This window comes from Atractosteus spatula, chromosome 6 (genome assembly GCF_055471065.1).
Source record: "Atractosteus spatula isolate fAtrSpa1 chromosome 6, fAtrSpa1.hap1, whole genome shotgun sequence".
NCBI lineage: Eukaryota > Metazoa > Chordata > Actinopteri > Semionotiformes > Lepisosteidae > Atractosteus > Atractosteus spatula.
Window position 1 is genome coordinate 64,020,934 of NC_142711.1, and position 18,763 is coordinate 64,039,696.

The 18,763-nt window shown below is 42.0% G+C and overlaps 1 protein-coding gene across 1 annotated transcript in view; it reads left to right on the plus strand.

Annotated features, from left to right (window-relative positions):
* The window catches only part of LOC148833185 (uncharacterized), a 151,477-nt gene that overhangs the window by 68,704 nt on the left and 64,010 nt on the right, over positions 1-18,763 (plus strand). Inside the window, exons 17-24 of the mRNA XM_088918174.1 lie at positions 3,847-3,930; positions 5,060-5,227; positions 9,243-9,326; positions 9,522-9,689; positions 10,776-11,018; positions 14,029-14,259; positions 17,113-17,343; positions 18,558-18,680. Of these exons, the coding sequence (XP_088774300.1) occupies positions 3,847-3,930; positions 5,060-5,227; positions 9,243-9,326; positions 9,522-9,689; positions 10,776-11,018; positions 14,029-14,259; positions 17,113-17,343; positions 18,558-18,680 (1,332 nt within the window). The remainder of the gene's footprint in view (positions 1-3,846; positions 3,931-5,059; positions 5,228-9,242; positions 9,327-9,521; positions 9,690-10,775; positions 11,019-14,028; positions 14,260-17,112; positions 17,344-18,557; positions 18,681-18,763) is intronic.

The following is an 18,763-nucleotide window of genomic DNA, read 5'->3' on the forward strand; positions in this document are numbered from 1 at the left end:
GAGAATATCCTGTGTAACATCTTATCACCCTTAAGAGATTTTGCCTCCCCAACATACACCAGTATTTGCGCTCTGGGTAGATTTATAATTTCTGTCTCATTTTTAGCCCAAAGCTGCTTTAACTATACATTTATTCATTTTCTGCAGAAATTGGTACACATGGTCCTTATTAATTTAGGAACTTCACACCTGACAAAACATATAATTTGTCCTAAAGCCAAATGTTTTAAACACCAGGCATGTTGCTTTTTTTTTAGCACTTGTAAAAAATTCAGAAACTCAGTTAATGTTTGCTATATTACTGTGCGTTCTTCTTAGTTTTTTTTCAAAAACAAACATTTTTAATTTTGATTCTATCTCTCTGTATATGTAATATTGTTGCTACTACTGCAATATACAAATTGCCTTAAACTATGTGAATTTTACAGAGTAGTTGCATTGCATTAGATTGCTCTAGTTGATAAATTTCAGGATTAAATACAATTTGTTTAAAGTGCTTCACTTCACTATTTTTGTGAACAGTAAATGAAGTCTTAATGCCCTTATGCCTGACTAAATTCCTGTGATAATGGGGAGCAACCTTTAGTTTAGCTTTATTCCAGTGTGGCAGTACCACGTATACCGCGCCATTCAGTTTGGGATCTTGCTCAGTCACTGCGCACCTCCCGGTTAAGACCAGAGTGAGGCCGGGGAGCTGCGTTAGCCGGCGGGCGGAACAGGGAAAAGCAGCATTAAAAAAAGTGAAAGAGCATGTGCAAACCACGAAGGCCACCACTTCATCTCTGTCCATCTACAGACTGCCGATTTCCAATCCTCCCTCTGGAGTCTGCCTCGCCCATTTCCTTCTTTATCCTTCTTTTTACCTCCTCTCACCCCATTCTCTGGTATTTCTTTTCTCTTGGCTTCTGTTCCCCTTATCTATCTGCTCTCTTGCTCATCACAATCAGATATTGAACTCCTGTTTTCTGAAGGCTGTGACACATCGGTGGTGGTGTCAAGAGTTTGCTGGTTTGCTGGTGCTTTCTCTGGCCCAGTTGCGGGCGTGACAGACCTGCAGAAGGTGTTGCCACTCGACCTGCATGAGCTGACCTACATTCTTTGAGTGCTTCCACTGCAGTTGGGATGCATTGAGCATTGCCCAGGTCCACCTGTGGCAGTGACAGAACTAGGACAGCTAATGTCCACTTCAACGCATTTCTGCTGTTCCTGACGGGGCTCATGTTAATGGAACCCTTGTGACTGTATCTGGCACTTTTAATTGGCTCTTAAAATAGTTTACTCCTGCTTTAAGGAAAGGATTTAGTTCAGTGCCCATGTAGGCTAACAGTGTTTCGGGCGCTTTACAGGGTTAAACACAACAGAAATAAAGATGCAAATAAAAAAAAAATGTGGAAAAGGGAGAAAAGACATTTTTAGTGTAGTTTTAAAAACTGTAAGTAATGGTGGAGTTGTGGAGGAGGACGACTGGAAGAGTGTGGCCCAGGATCTTGTGCCTACAGTACGAAGGTACTGCTAGAAGGTGAGCCTCAGCAGAACATACAGCCCTGCTTGGAACATGGGGATTACTGAGACAGGTGGAGACGATGTAGAGCTTTAGAAGTTAAAAGTACATTTTTGAACTGCATGCACTGAGTAATGGGGAGCCAGTGAAGTCGTGTCCAAATTAAGATGGGGTTTTCGGAAGATGGGAAGTTTGTTGAGCGTGTATTTTCAGTAACGAATGTAAACGTTGTGCAGTTAAAAGTATTGGCGAATAAGTGTGTAAAAGGTACATTACTTTTTAATCATTGCATCATGATACATTTTCTCGGGATGAATTGTACACTGTTTTAATTATCTTTGTTTCTTATGTTTGAAGTGTCTGCTGTGACACTGCCCTTATGTCAGTCTGCTACAATGAGCCTGTTTAATGTGCTGGGGAGGGGTGTAGCATGATATATTATGCATGCGTAAAATGTACAAACACAAAGAAATTATGCAGTACAGATATGATACAGTTCTCTCAAGAGCTTTTGATGCAGTCTGTGAAACATATTAACTGCTTTCTTGGCCACTGGCAAAATAATCCAAATATCAAAGAGCTTTTCCATGGATACTGTGCAGTCTCATCACAGAGAAAATGCCCAGTTCATATCTTAGCATTCATTCTTGTTAAAATTGTGAGTGAATTCTTTGGTGTTTGACAGAACTTTTGATTTATATTATGACTATTTCAGCATTACATTTTACAAGCATGTCAGTTTAGAAAATAACATTTAAAATGCAACAGATCCTTCTTGAAAAAAAAAATACTCATCTTGCTTTTTACTTGTTTTTAACCCCCTCCTTTCTCCAAGACAAAAATCATCTCACAGTGCGCAGCAGTATCTGTGTGGACTGAAGGTTTTTCCCCCTAACCGTGCCGGCTGTCTCACACAGTGCAGCTCTGTAATCCAGGGGTCAAGCCTGGACATCGAAAAATAATCCCTGTATTTAGCGCTGAATGAATTCGGAAGCATGGGGTTGCTGTATTGTTTTTAATAAGCGACTTAACGCCATTGAACCCGTTTTATTTTGTTCTGATCTCTTTTGCCATCAATTATCAACTGGATTGCAAGAGAGGCAAGGAGGAAGTTCTACCCCCTCGCAATGGGGCCGGAGGCCACACTGAAGTGAGGGCTTCAGCCACAGGCAGACAAGGCTGGGCCGTGATTGACCTTGACATTGTTGGCATAGGCCACGAAAGCAATTATTCCAGAATATCATTTTAAAATGACGGCAGAAAGCAGACAAAAATCCTTGAATTGGTGCAAATAGCTGGAATTGCCAAGTAGTATTAAATGACAGTTTGCAGTTTAATGAAGGAGGACTTGGGGTAATTAAATCTTGACATGCATTTAAGTGGCGCACAAATGAACGAGCCAGAAATGCAATCTGGAATAAGTAAGGACATTTTGTGTAAACTTGCCTGATGCTTTGTCATCTGAGACTGTTCTTCATGCGTGCGGGGTGAAGGTCAAGGAGCTATCTTAACTCCATCAATCCTGTGGACAGTAACAAATGACCTTTCACTTTCCATAAGACATTCAATATTCTGAATTGGAGGGATACATTTTTCTGTGTTTAGAAAATGGGGAGACAAGAGCCTTTCATGTTGCAGAGGGTGCCGCAATGGCAAGATCTTTCTAAACGGTTCATTCACCCCATGTGCTGATTGAAACTAATATCTCATTTAAAGAAACTGACTCTCATTCTGAAAACAGAAGATTGAAGATGTTATTGAAACCAGAGATAAACTTCCAGCATATAAAGTGGCTTATTAGACATGACCATAAAAACAGAAAGCCCAAACAAATTCAAAGGCAAAATGGAAAACAAGGAAGTTGTTCCTGCTTCTCCATGACATGACCCCCCCACTTTTACCCTTACACATCTTCACTATGGTTAACAAATGATTTGCTGTAATGCCCTACATACTGTATTGTTGTGAAGGGAAATTAAATATGAAAAGCTTTTTATCTCTAGATGCTATGGAGTTTAAAATGATCCTCAGATCAATTAGTTATAACCAGCCAAAGGAGCGAATTGGACCTGATCTCCTCTTGTTGTTTGTAGCTATTCTCAAGTCTGGGGCGTGGTTAAATATTTAATTTTACATTTTCAGATTAACAGTGCTCTCGTGAAAGTTCTGTTTTTTCTTCCTTCTCTCAGCCTGTATTTTGTTCGAATCACTAATAATTTGTGTTTACAGGTACCAAGTGAAAATGTGTACAACGTGCTCTTCTGAATGGTGAATGAAACCTGGCATTCAGAGCTCTGCATCTGTCTGTGCTTGTATCCATGTTAATGGCATCTGCTTATTCTTAGATACATAAAAAGGAAACCAAGCTGGGAGTCCTACAGAAGGAGCTGTTAGAAGCACAAAACCAGTACTCTGAGTGTTACAAAGAGGTATGTAGCAGTAAGTAGTGGTTTCGCATTTGTGAAAAATGAGAGCTTAAAGAATCTGTCTGCAAAAAAGCCATATTATTAATTTTGATCTTAATATATGGAAGATTGTTATCTCATATAACATTGCAAATGAGAAGATTGAATGCTGTGCGGGAAAGTTAGGAGGTGTCTTAGGCGACCCATGGAATTTTCCGTGCTCAGCTTATGATTGTGGTTCAGTCAGACTTTTGCAGTTAGTTTAAGTCAACTGCATATGTTCATTATAGATATTTTTGTTGTTTCTTAAGGTTTTACATGTTCACTGTTAATAATATCGAACACTATAAATTCAAACATTTTATATTGAGCTTGTAGTCTAAAACGTGTGTGTGAGGTTTTCTCCATAGGGTCCTGAAATCCTTTGGCCTGTTTTTATCGGAGACTTGCAGTATAAGGACTGCTAGCTCTTGATTTAGTAAAACGCTGTCTGACACTACTCAGCTGTCTGAGAAAACACCTCTTTTCTTTAGCCTTTAGGGAATTCCTAATGGCTTTTTATTTTTAAAACAAAATTGGTTAACACATTAACCACTCCTTATATTTTCAAGGATGTATCATTGTTTACAAAGATGCTCGTTTTGGAACTATTTTCTTCACAAGGTTTGCGAAAAATAGTAATAGTGAATAATCAGATGTCAAATAGGCAGAGAAATACCTAAAAATGGGGACCATGTCCTCTCACTAACCAGTGTCAACTGAAATTAGCATTCATCCCTTTACTGAAAATAAAGTCATAACCTCAAGAAATCATTGTGTAAAATACTGAAGTTCTTTGTAAGAATGAAGCGCAAAGTATCATTAAAAAATTACACCGAAATTATTTAACCTGAACCATGGTCACCAAGCAAAACAGTGTACAGATTTTGTTGTATTTAACAGCTCTGCTTAATTTACTTTGACAGTCTTTCAGCATTAGTTGAAGACTGAACAGGTCCATTGTTTTGTTTTTTTTACCCCCTTTTTTTGGTTCAAATTCATGCCACTTCCTCAACAGCAGTACAGACTAGCGGTTTCCTCCACTTTTGTTAAATTTGAAAGAGAGGGTTAAGTGATTCGAAATGAGCCTTGCATCCTTGTTTTCTGTTTCCAGTTGCTCCACAGGGAAAATCTTATGCAGAAGCTGAAGGAAGAGACTGTACAGCTGACAGACCAAATAAAGGAGCAATCCCAGGACATTAACAAGCTGAACAGTGAAAAGAAGAACCTTGAGCTGGAGTTGGCGGTTGTCATGGAGAAACACAGAACAGCACAACAAGAGGTACAGGCAGGCCAGGACATACAGGAAACGTTTTGTTTTTTGGTTTAAATGCTTAATTATCATACATTATGTGCTAAATTAAACTTCATTGTCGGAGCCTGAAGTCTCTGCTGCCTCGTTGTATAAACTAACCTACTTTGCAAGCGTTGCTTAAGAAAAACTGATTAAGACATATTAGTTGTATTTATAAACAAAGTTATATTCTTTTGCATATGCAATTAAGACTAACATGCCGACATATCCCCCTACTCTTTCTGAAATATTTTGAAGAGCAGCTCACTTTAATGTGACTACATCTCTTCTTAGGGAGAGTTCCAAGTTCAGGAACATAAATCTGATTCATGGTAATCAAAGCATATTCCACATGTTTTCATGATGATGGAGGAATAGAACAGCCAAATGCCACAAATTAATGAAAAGGGAATTGGTCTATTTGTTGAGTAATCTATGTTAAAAGTCACAGACCAGTTTAAGAAAAATCCAGATTGCATATTTCAGATGTATTTTTCTTTAGATCAGAAAGCAACTGCTGTAATACGTCCAGAAATTTCACAGAATGTTCTTATTTCTAGTTTGTCAGGAGAAAGGCTAGCAGAATATCTGCATGAAATTTGATACAGCTGTCTGAAATGGAGTTGAAATCCAGTAGCCTACAGCTGAATAGTTTGTATTATTAAGGGGTTTGAGTTGTCTTGACTAATTAATATGTTGACGTCTCTATTTAGCACATTAGTATATTAGAGATTTTTTTTTTGAAACAGTGAAAGTGACACCAGCAGAATATAGTGCAACAGTCGTTTGAAGGGAATAGCAAGCACAAATAACAATAACCTTCACTTTAGAAAAGAGAGCAAGGCTGGGGAACCTCACAGTGCTCACCTGACAGATGTAGCCAGCTGAATGAGACAGCTGAAGTTACATAAAGATGCTCATCGCCACAGAGGAGAGATGCAAAATGGGGTCAAGGAGTCATTCTTCTGTAAATGATGAGGCACCAGAAACACAATTTGAATATGTGTAACATTTCCTTTAGCAAAAAGCATTTTCCACCATAGCAGCTACAGTATAAGTGGAAGTGCTTCTGTATTGTTATTATTAGTTATTAGAGAACAGTGTCTGAACGTTTTCTTTGCTTGCAGCTGTTGTGTGGTTCCTATTTCTGCTATTACAAAGCTGTTTCCTGCACCACGTTGCGGTACAGCATTATATACAGTTTCCAGTGATCAATGTTTTGAGACAAGCAAAGCCGGTGCATAAATCCAATCAGTATTTTCTGTCAGGTGAAGGATCAGATTTCCTTATGCATGTGGTGTGTGTTGTGTGTCTGCTATTGAAAACACATAGGTGCTTGAATGTACACAAGCCTGGGAGATTTGATCCCCTAGGTGGTTTGAATACTGTAGTCCACTCCATTATTCTAGTCCACCCAGGCTTGCTAGCGGGCAAGTGGCTTTGCTGGTGGAGGCTGTGTGACGTGCTTGCCCAGGTAAAGTCCGGCTCGCTTGCAGGCTCTGTGTCTGAGCACCTGTTAGTGAGTAGTGCTGGTACTCTGCTGTAAGTTAGCCATCCCCAGAAAGGAGACTTGGCTGAGCGGGGACAGCTGAAGACGAAGAGTTTAGGGTTTCGAGCGTGGCGCCCTACTTCTGACGAGTCTGGTTTCAAGGCAAATGGGACTCGTGCTGCCTAGCATTCCAGTTGGTTTCATGTTTGTGTGAAGTCATTCTGTTCGAGTCGTCCTGTTCTGCGACTGGACACCGCATGTGTGGCCGTATTGGGTAATGGGTCGGATTGCACTTTGTAGTTTCATATCACCCCTGTGGCTCGCGTCCCCTGTCCAAAACCCAGATATCCAGAAAGCCCTGGCACTTTACTTCATCACCTTGGCATGTGCTGCTAATGTGCCGAGCAGCCTGGTTGACGGCACCTTCGCTGTTCCGCAGTCTGCAGATGTGCGGAGTCGCTGCCGTCCATCTTGATGCAAAATGTTAAAGGAAAAAAACTGGATCGCCTTTGAGTGAATGGACAACATCTGGTTTTATAGTTATATCTAAGAGGCTGTTATTATTGCATGTAATGTCTATAATTATTTTAGCTGATGGTTAGCCTTTTTTTTGATCCTGTCTTTGTTCCTCGGTTTGCATAAGTAGAGTGGTATGTAGAGCTGAGGGCTGTGAGATGAAGGGTCATCACTGGCTAATCAGATATGCGATCTCTTCTCTTTCACAGCCATTTAAGTTCAGTTCAGGTTCATTTCAGGATCTGCTCATCTAATCATTACTGAAGCAACACTTGCGTAAAACTTTTTGTCAGAGAACGTTGCCTAAAGAATTAAGAGAATCGGTGAAGAAGTTTGATTACGGAGCCAGCGGTTTTGTAGAGGATATTTCCTATGTGAACCGTCAGAATCTTTGGTAGAATGGTAGTGGGCAGTGAGTGGGATCACCAAAACCACATCGCTGCTGGCACTGCAGGTTCCTCTGAGGCTGGATACTCCTGGGTTCACAGGGTCATCTCTCTGAGCTGCTGGGGTCAGAGAGCCGGGACTGCAGGCTCCTCTGAGGCTGGTCAGTCACTTGTGAGTTGTTCCCGTCTCTCTCTGCTGCCCCAGGTCGGGCCAGCAGGGCGATTCTGAAGAATTCTGTATTCACAGAAGACAAAATTTAAGTCTGAAAAGCAAGTTTTCTTAAGAGATCAATGACATGTGTTATGAATGTGTGCCACAATATATTTACATTTAATATCTTTTGTTTGTATAGGAGTAGAATAGGAATGCTTCCCAAATGGATTAGACTTTAATAAAGGACAGTAGTTTGTATTACAACATAAGAAAGGTTACAGGCGAGAAAAGGCCATTTGGCCCATCTAGTTCATTTGGGTGTTAGTTGCTCTGTATTAATAGTAACACAATGACCTTTTTCCCTGTGTGCATAGTGTGTATGTCAGGTTTTTGAATTTAGAGATGACACAAATTCCCAGAATTTTAGTGCATTCAAAGTATAGAATCTCCATGTGTTTTCTCTTACACATCTTCATATCTATCACTAGTTTACTATTTATACTGTGCATCTATCACTATTTTAAAAAAGAAAAATATTTTTCTCTTTGGTATAAGCAAGTGATGTTTTTTTAATAATTTCCTCCCTTTTATTCGCCTTTGGGAGTGTCCAGTTTTACTTTTCCTTTTTACAGCCTCCACATTGTGAGTATGGAGTAGCTCAGCAGGCTCTGTGCCAAGGCCTTGCGATAGCCAGAGAGGAGCGAAGACTCTGCACACACTCCTCCAACAGGTCCACTGTAGAGCTGTTCTCCACTGGAGTCAGTCCAACCCCAGCAGAATCGTGTAGTGTTTATCACCGGCTGGAGCACTGCTCTCCCAGTGACCAGCAGCTGGTGACTGGGGCCGTGTTTGAAGTGCAGGTGTCTGGATTTCAGGGCTTAACCCCTTGTCAACCAAGTGAATGCCCACTTACGAAACCCCTTAACAACCTAGAAGTGAAATCAGGTTTTTTCTTCCGCCCTTTCGATTCAGATTCAGGTTCAGTGTTGCAGATGTTGCTGCAGGTTGTGAGTCTGCTTTCTGTCTGATTTGCTAGGACTGTAAGAGTTAGATGCAGTAGGTCAGTGAAGACGCTTAAGTGAAGTGATTGGGACAACAGGAAGTGGGGCAGGATCTTAGCGGCGGAAGAGAGCAGCACAAAGAGAAACATGTTGTTTTACATTTAATAAACTGTCGGTATTCTTCATATTGATTTATTTCCAAACCCCTCTAATAGCCATAGGGGAGTCCTGGAGACCTCCGAACTCAAAATGTAACTTTTGAAAATGTGTTGGGGTTTTTTTTTTTGGGTGGTAAAAAATAATATTAAAAGACACATCAGATGTGTTGATCAAAACACAACTCAGCATTTACTCCTTCTTTTTCATCATCATACCCCTTTGGATTCACCCTCATTATTGTTTAATATTGCCTTAAGGAAATTATCACTTTTCCCATTTGTATGATGTTTGCAATCAGGTGAATAATCGAGATCAAGCAATTTTGCAACTGAAGACTGACCTGAAAATGGTGGAGGAGAAGTACAGTGGCTCTCAGGAAGAGGTAGGCATCCTTGGGTCCTTAAGGTACAGCATGCTAGATATTTGTTTACTGGAATATGAAATATGCATGAGAGTGTGTTTAGAAGTGGAATAAGTTCCAATATTTAGCCTTGCTATGAATACAGATGATTTTGAACTTTGGTATATTGTGCCTGTGTGTTTGTTTGAAATGCATAAACCTGATTTTATACATCAGCTGGGCCTTCATGAGTCTGAGGTCACCAGACTTAATCAGAAGCTGAAATGCCTACAGAGGGAGGTACGTGAGCTGTGGGATAAATGTAGCCAACAGGAGGACAGTCTGAACCAGGCAGACAAGGAGAAACAGCACTTGCAGCACGAGCTGGAGATGTGCAAACAGCAGGTAAGGCGATCCTCTCTTCTCACTGTCCCAGTCCGCTAGTAAAGCAGTGCTCTCTGCTCACCGTCCCGGTCTGGTAGTAAAGCGGTCCTCTCTGCTTACCTTCCTGGTCCGCTAGTAAAGCGGTCCTCTCTGCTCACTGTCCCGGTCTGCTAGTAAAGGGATCCTCTCTGCTCACCCTCCCGGTCCGCTAGCATCTCTGCTCACCCTCCCGGTCCGCTAGCATCTCTGCTCACCCTCCCGGTCCGCTAGCATCTCTGCTCACCCTCCCGGTCTGCTAGCATCTCTGCTCACTGTCCTGGTCCGCTAGTAAAGCAGTGCTCTCTGCTCACCGTTCCGGTCCGGTAGTAAAGCGGTCCTCTCTGCTCACCTTCCTGGTCCCCTAGTAAAGCGGTCCTCTCTGCTCACTGTCCCAGTCCGCTAGTAACTCTGCTCACTGTCCCGGTCCGCTAGTAAAGCGATCCTCTCTGTTCACTGTCCCGGTCCGCTAGTAAAGCGATCCTCTCTGCTCACCCTCCCGGTCCGCTAGTAACTCTGCTCACTGTCCCGGTCCGCTAGTAAAGCGATCCTCTCTGCTCACCCTCCCAGTCCGCTAGCAACTCTGCTCACTGTCCCGGTCTGCTAGTAACTCTGCTCACTGTCCCGGTCCGATAGTAAAGCGGTCCTCTCTGCTTACCATCCCTGTGCATCCCATCCTACACTTTGTACCCTTCTGAAACAAACATTCAGCCAGCAGTACCATCTGAAATTTTGTTTGGCACAATAATTTACCCAGAGTTTTTGAAATATCAGTGTGCTCTTGTAATTCATTTTATTGTACTATTTTTTTTTTAGGATTTTGAGGGTAATGATGCCTTTTTACAGAGAATTGATATTTCCAATTTTATTTTTTTTTAAAAAGAAAAATGCTTGCTGTTAGAAAAATTGAGCTGTTATTAATTAGAATAATACTCAAGGTGGTACCTTTTCCATATGAAGCTGCTTTTGTATAATTTATCATCGCTGAATTATTTCACTGTATTGGTCGAAATCGTTTGAAACCTTCTACAATACTATCAGTAATGCGTGGTGATGTTTCGTCCCTTCAAGATCGCGAATCACATGCAAACCATGGAGCAGATGCACTGTGACCTGGATGCCGCCAAACAATCACACTGCACCGATCTGGAACGCTGGAACCACAAGTCTTTGCTGCTGCAGCAGCAGCTTGTCGTGGTGACGGAGGAGCTGCAGGAGACGCACGGGAAAGTGCAGGAGCAGAAGGTGTTGGCGCAGCAGCTCAGGGAGGAGCTGTGTAACGCGCAGACGTTGTACCAGGAGGCCGTGTGCAAGGTAAGCGCTTTCAGCTGTGGCAGTTTTCACATCTTCCTCACTTCCCACGCCGCAGTGTGGGAGATCTTTAACCATGTTGATGTTATTCATAGAGCAAGGGCTAGCCTGCCAGGGCTTTTCAATCATCAGGAGCTTCAGCAGAAATGAAAATAAACCCTGCGGTTGGTCTTGTGTGTGTCGTGTGTACATGTGTATACTTTCACTGAAGATGGCAGGTGGGGGCACAGCCTAGGGAGGTTTAAGGAGGTTAAAGAAGCGTAGTTTAACTCAGGAAGTAAGTCATTGCGGGTTACACTGCGCTGCATCATGTGACAGACCTGAAGAGATCAAGCGAAAACCCATTGCATGTCTCAAGTTTCTGAGTTTTTTTTTCTTTTGAGATGAATGAATTGAAAAGTGACATTTGACCTTAAGGCCTTTTATTACAGTCACAAGAAGAACATGTTATAACAATTAAGAACGTTAAAAATGAATTTGGCAAAATCATACAGAAAACATCAAAACACGAGATCATTTAAGCTTTAAATAAATAATAAGAGGGGAAAGTTGTTTCTCATGTATATACCTACTATAACATAACCATGTAAACGATAAAGTCATCTAAAGAGAACCCGAAGAAGGCTTCACAGCTGAAACATTCTGTTTCTTTTCTTCTCTTTTCAGCTGGAATAAACCTTGACTTGTTCCTTAACAGGCACGTTAGGCCACTCAACAGTTGCTATTGTGTGTGTGGTGATCTAGGTGGGCACAGACACTAAGAGCACGAGTGGCATAATTTTCTTGAAAATATACTGGAAAAATATTTTATTTTTTATTAAATCTGTCGTTCGTGGTAAAGAATGTTTAGTTCAATCGTGTTGACAAGGAAAGCCCTGATCTCTCCTTCATAGCTGAGCTAAATGTGGACATTTGGAGCAAATACTTAAAAACAAAAGTTCTAGGCAACCAGTGTTCTTTTTGATTCAGACCAAAACCAGTTTTCCTGGTTTTGATTTTGGTACTTGTAGTCTTTGGAATATAAACCTGCCAAAATACCTTCACGCTGTTGTGCGTAGCTTTGCCATTGTGCTGGGTCATCTGGCGTGAGCCATTGGAAGCCCCTGTGGAGGGCCTGTGCAGACTCCTGGGTGACGAGCTCACTCCGTCTTTAGTTCCTCTGACCTGAGGTGGAGGGTAGGCAAGCCTCGAGAACTGGTAATTGATCCTCCTCATGTCAGGATTCCTGAGGATAAAGCAGCACTCCATACTAATCTCACTTCTCTACCCAAACCTGTGATGGATTTCCACTTAACCCAGGAAATCTCTCACCCTAATTTCTTCCCTAGACTGCAGAAATCCCGGCTTGAAGCTCCATATCATAAATTAGACATGAAGAGGGACATATTTTCTGTTAAGACAGATCTGCAAGCTCCTGTCCTTGGATGATGTTACTCCTTAATATCATGATCAGCATTGTCTTCTTCTTTGCTTTAGTATTCATTCCAAGTGGATTTGTAACTGTTTATTCCCAGTCACCAAGAAGGATTACTAACACTCTCGATGACAGGAATAATATGTAATATTGACCACCTTCTGTAGACCTCCTGATCTTAATTTCCTTCTCTTAGTATATTAAAACCCCAGTTTTATAAAAGCATAACAGGATCACCTGAATGCATGCAAATTTTAGGGAAAACAATAAATGACCTATTATGACTATGAATTGACAACCTCAGTAAACGTTTAACAAATCTGCTTGTATGTGATGTTGAGAGGGAGTGAAGTCCCAGCTGTTACACTTCAACTTCAAGCCCCTTCTTTAACACTTCAGCCTGAGATTTACTGGAGTATTAAAGAAGGTGATTTGTAAGGTTGCTTACAAATGGACTCTTCAGACAAAGAAATTATAAAAATGTAAGTCAAAAGAAGTTTCTATTTTTTACCACATTTTCAAAAATAGTCAGACATGCCTCATTATGATCAGGATTTTAACGGCATAGTGTCAACAAGCTCTTAAATTCCACTCCAGGCACACAGACATATATAGTGCAATATTTACAGTTATTTACATTTACATAACCCCGGTTATATGTCCTTGAAATTTCTCAAAACAGACTTTGACTGCACTTTTGTGCTGTAGAATGAAAATACTTTTTAAATAGATAAATGGAGATAAATGCAATTACTGTCTGTGGTTGTTTGTGCTTTATTTTTAATCTTTCTGATTTTAGTATAATACACTTAGATAATAATGCTTCCAATTTTCCAACAAAAATGGAAGTTATATATATATATTTTTTTAATTCAGAATTTTTGGTTTTGGGAAACCGAATTTCTGGAAAGGGACACTATATTAGTTCATAACACTTGGACACTTTGAAGGTACAACTTAATTAAACATCAGAGAGACTCATATTTGTCTCTGGGTGGACAGACTTTTTTTTGTGCTTTATCCCTCTAGTAGACCTGCATGAACTTTTGTTTCTTCACATTTATTTGTCTTAGGTTTGCCTTGAAAGAACAGTGTTCCATTTAGGCAGTATCCTTGGTGATCAGCTTCAGTAAATTGAATCTTCCCCTGCATTTTATTTGCGATGGGGGCCGTGTTTTCGAGGCCGGTTATGTAATCACTACTGTATTCCACTTTCCATCTTCAACAGCTCTGAACAATTAGAGGACACGCAGCCGACAGCCCGGGGAATGTTTCTCTGAACATGGCCACCGAAGCCGTGTAGAAGTACGCTAGACCTTGTGACACTGGACCCCATAACCACATCTTTTGTCTTGACTAAAGACATCTTTCCCAAAGCAGAGTTGTGTTTCTGCAAAGCTGCTACCCATCTGTTAGGACCTTTTTCTTTCAGTGGGATTCTGGTCAATTCTGCTCCTTCTGACTCCGGGAGCTGAGTGGCTTTGATTTGGGCTTTCGCACAGGTGTGGATTGCATTTGGGATTCTGTGCAGTACGGCCTTTTGGATTTTCAAAACGTCCCAGGATATTATTTTTTTTTTGCATGTTGCGATCTCCGTAGGTCCAGCGAGGAGAGGAACTCGCGAAGGAACGAGCTGAGGAAGCGGCCCTCTTCAGGCGGGAGAGAGATGGCCTCCAGGTGAAACTGGACGAGAGCAATGCCGTGGCCAAAGCCCATCAATCAACTGCTGATATCTTCAGGCAGAAATATCAGGCCAGCATGGACAAAGTGCAGCAACAGGAGGGACAAATACAGAGTCTTGAGGAGGAGGTCAAAGATTATAACAACCAGGTAATCCTCATGAAGGGCAGAGGCGGGCTAGTTCACGGCTGAATAGCAATCACAAGACCTTGTGTAATGGCTTGTGTAATATTAAACATGTCACGAGAGTCCTTAAACCATGACACCTGTATAAAAATCTAATGCTCATGACTAAAATATTCTGTAGTGAGTTGCCTGGACTATGTGAAATGTAGATTTTACCACGAAAGCATTCAGTTGATTTAATTTATTATTTTATGTACTTTTTAAGATCTAAAGAAAGTTCTGGTATGACAAGGAAATATGGGCTTAAAACAAACTCACGGAGACCAACAGAAAACAATTCATTCGAAAACAGTCTGCTGCAATGAAGCAATCTCAATAGCTGGCCATGAAAAATAGAAGCTTTCACATAAAAAAAAAAATCTATTTCCACTTCCATCAAAGATATGCTCCTTCACTGTTTTTATCAAAAAGATTAATGGGAAAACTCTTGTGTTAAGAGTAAACTGATGCTGAATGACCCACTGTCATGCAGCAGAGAGAGGACAGGGTTGCGGTAAATTTATTTTGACAAAATATTGGATCCTGGACGGTCGGCTTTGTATTAAATTTCCAATTAATAGGACAATTAGTAGCTGGATTGTAGCGGTCTCTTGAGCAGCGAATACACAGACAATGAGCAGGCTTTCATTTTTCAGGAGACTGCAGAGAGGTTTTCTGCTGGTAGTACCCAGGTCTTCAAGAAGATGTTAACCTCAGCTGTGCTGCGGTATTGTCTGTGTCGGCGCTAAACCGCGAGGAATGCGTGTATTGATCGCGCCAGCATTCAGGAAGCCTGAGCCTTGGAATGGGCCGTCATTCAGGGAAGCAGAAGAGGAGCACTTCACCTCGGGGGAGAGGTGTTTCTCTCGCTGGCTGACGCTTGCCCTCGTGGCGCCTGAGTGAGCGGAATAAAGACTGCCACTCCCGGGCTTGCATACTGCCCTCGCAGGGGCGCGAACCCCTCTCCGGTTCTCCCGCCCGTGACGGCTCGCTCGCTGGCTCGCTCTTTCCGGATCCAGAATCTCCGGTCTCTCGCGCGTGAGTTTCTGGAGAGCACCTGCTCTCCGTGCTCCTTGTCGGCCGTGCAGTGATAGAGGCCGCGACGCAGGGAGCATGCGGAGGTGCCCTAGCTAGCTGCTCCCCGGGCCGGGTTCTGCTCTTTAGGCTGCGTATGTAGTGGTGCTCACACAGTCACCTTGTGCAGCACGCCTTGCTCTGACACACTCTAATGGACGAGACTCCTCAGGTGTTTGTGGAGGAGGTGACTGACTCCTGTGCTGCTGGCACAACACAGGGATCCAATCCTCTGGCATTCATGTGCTGGTGGATTCGGAAATGAATGAGTTGCGGGGGTTTCCCGGCTGGCTGCTTTTAGGGAACGCTGACCGGGTGATTACTGAAGGAAGACAAGGGCCAGGGAGCACGGCCGTGTTGGCCAGGCCTCTGTTGTGGCTGGACCGGGTGGAGACAATTAAACATGGACGTCAGCTAAATAACAAGAAGTATCTTTTAAAAGATTGTCTGTGTGCGGGCTGTTCGGATTGAGCATGGTTCTTATATGAACTGTCTGGTCTTTGGGAGTTCAGTGGATTTATGAGAAGGGTTCTCTGATTTAATCAGAACCAACAGAATGAGTATCATTATGGCGTTATATAATATGTCATTATACAGCCGACATTAAAGCAGTCTAATAAATATAGCGGAAGACTCGTACTTCATGACAGGTCACATTATTCAGGGCAGTTTACCTTACATGGGCTGACAGTCAATAAAAAACGCAATCCACCTGTTCACCAGGCGGAAGGAGGGAGGGAAGCCTAGGACTGCTGTCCCCAGTTTCTCTGCCCGTCTCTTCATACAACAGCACCAGCACTGCTCTCCTGTGTGCCATAGGCAGCTAGCAACGAGACCGGCCATCCAGGCAGACTGGCTCCAGGAGCACAGGTCTGACTCGCTGCCATGGTCTGACTCTGTGCTCAATTCTGACCCCCAAGCGCAGGTCTGAATCTCTGTGCCAGGTCTGAATCTCTGTCCAGGTCTGACTCTGTTCTCAATTCTGACTCTGTGCTCAGGTCTGACCCCCAAGCGCAGGTCTGACTCACTCTTGTATACACTGTACAGGTGTAACTGGGTGTGCAGATCTGATTCGGCATGCAGGTCTGACTCAATGCATAGAGCCAGAGAGGATCAGTAAAGGACCACCCCACGAAAACAAATAATCAATCATGTATAAGTGAGGACTCCTCTTTCCACTGCGATGGTCAGTCTTATTGAGGTGCTGACCATTGTAAGGAATCCAAATACAGCAAGATTTACTCCTTCCCTGGCCTGGCCTTCTGACCGGTGTCCAAAAGTCCAGATGAATGCACTAATATTCATATTTATTTTTATTTCTTTAAATTACTTTAAATCTTGTGCTTTGACTGTTTGGAGGAGTGCTAAAGCAGTGAACAGTTAGCCATGTAGAGTTTTTGCTTTCTTAAAAAAATCCACGTTCTAATAATCAGTAGATCAAAAGGTGCAGAACATGCAACAAGAATCAATACGTGGGCGTGTTCATGTCAGCTCTTTTCCCCAGATAAGATGTGGTATGATAACTGTTAGCGATCTTACATTTAATGGAAAAAACATCTTTTTAGACAAAATACTCGTTGTCCAGATTTTCACACAAAATGGATTAATATGCTGTCGAGGGTAAAGACTTTGAAGTTTTAGCCAGACTGCTGGCTAAATAACAAATGCTTAAGAATACCTTTACAAAAGAAACATATTCTTCTTGTATTTAATAAATATGGGCTCAGCATTATTTTCGCATGAACACATTTTTTCCTGTTTAAGGTCCTTCAGGCACACGATATGGTCAGCGAGCTGAAAGCTGAAATAGTGAACCTGGAGCATCGCTGTGAGGAGAAATGTAACCAGATTGAAAATTCTGAGGAGGCAATGGACCAGCTAACAGAAGAACTACAGGCAGCTCGGGATGACCTAAAGAACAGCAATGACCGCATCCTTGAGTGTGAACATTTAATACAGAAACTACAGGAAGAGGTGGAAGCCAAGCACAAAGAGGTCAGCTGCTCGTGCCACCATTTTATGGCATTTCTATAACGCTGAGAAAGTACAGATAGAAATGAGCTTTAGCGGTTGTAGAAGTTAGTTTGTCCATCACTCATTTTATTTTCATTTACCTTTAACATGATACAACTTGATATGCTAACGTCATTGTTGTTATTCTTTAATGGTTTTGGGCTATTTCATAGTGCCAATATCAAGTGGCTGGTGCTTGATGTCAGCTGTTTTAAGGCCCAGGTGAAGAAAGCGTTGCTGGTGTCAGACTGGCTTTGCCTCTTTCCTTGCTGGCAACAAATGAATCATGTTTTTATTGCAGAGAAATTTAATTTGTATGAACTTCACTGTTGCCTACAAGGTCAGACTGGTGGAATGTAATTTTAATCAAATAAAATTTAATTTCTATGTTATAAAAGAGTGACCGGTTTGAAGAATGACTGTATTTTATACTTTATTACATTTAGTAATGAGTTTGGATCTCTTGGCTTTGTTGAGCGGGTTATTATCTCTTAACAGCTTGATGCTTCGATGAGCTCCAGAACACACCAATACTGCACTCCTATTTCTTTTGCTGCTTGAAGAACAATGTTTGTTACAGTAATGCTGCTCATGTAATGATATTGATGATTTCTGTGTAGTTGTGGACAAACATTTTTAAACATCATATCTCAGTTAAGGTTCCTGAATTCATGCTATTACTAAAACTTACAGACTGACTTTGCAGAGCTTGCAGAGCAACAGGAGAGAAGATACTCAAGAGACAGAACTTGTCTATCACATGAACATTAGAAAGGTTACAAACAAGTAGAGGCCTTTTGGATCATAGCAGCTAATTGTTTAAAGATCTCATCCAGCTGTTACTTGTAAGAATCCAAGGGATCAACTTCAATGACATGGCTGGGTGGCTTGTTCCAGACTTCCACAAGCGTTTCAGTAAAGAAGTGGCTTCTTTTCTTGGTTTTAAAAGCACTTCCTTTCCAGTTGTGTCCTCGGGTTTGTTCTTTAAAAAGACCTTATCGTTCCTCATTCTCCCTGTGTAGGCACTCAAGTCATTTCTGTGTGCCAAGTCGTTAAAAAACTCAATTGGTGATCATGAATTGGGTTGTGTATATAATTTTTAAAAAAGCATGCAAAATAAATGTTGACTAGAAAAATGCAGACAGATGTTCGGTCACTTCTGATTAACACTTCTTTGATACCGGTGTCTCATCCAGCTGTCAGACCAGCAGAATGCAGCTCTCCAGCTGCAGTCTGACCTCACGTCATACCAGTCCAGCCACAGCTGCTCGAATGAGGAGCACGAAGCTCAGAGGGCTCGCTGCACACACCTGCAGCAGGTAAGCCTTCGCCTGATGTGAGAGCCACACTCTCCCTGTCTCTGCAGGTGTGTCCTGTGCCTCTCTTTATTTCACTGCTTTGC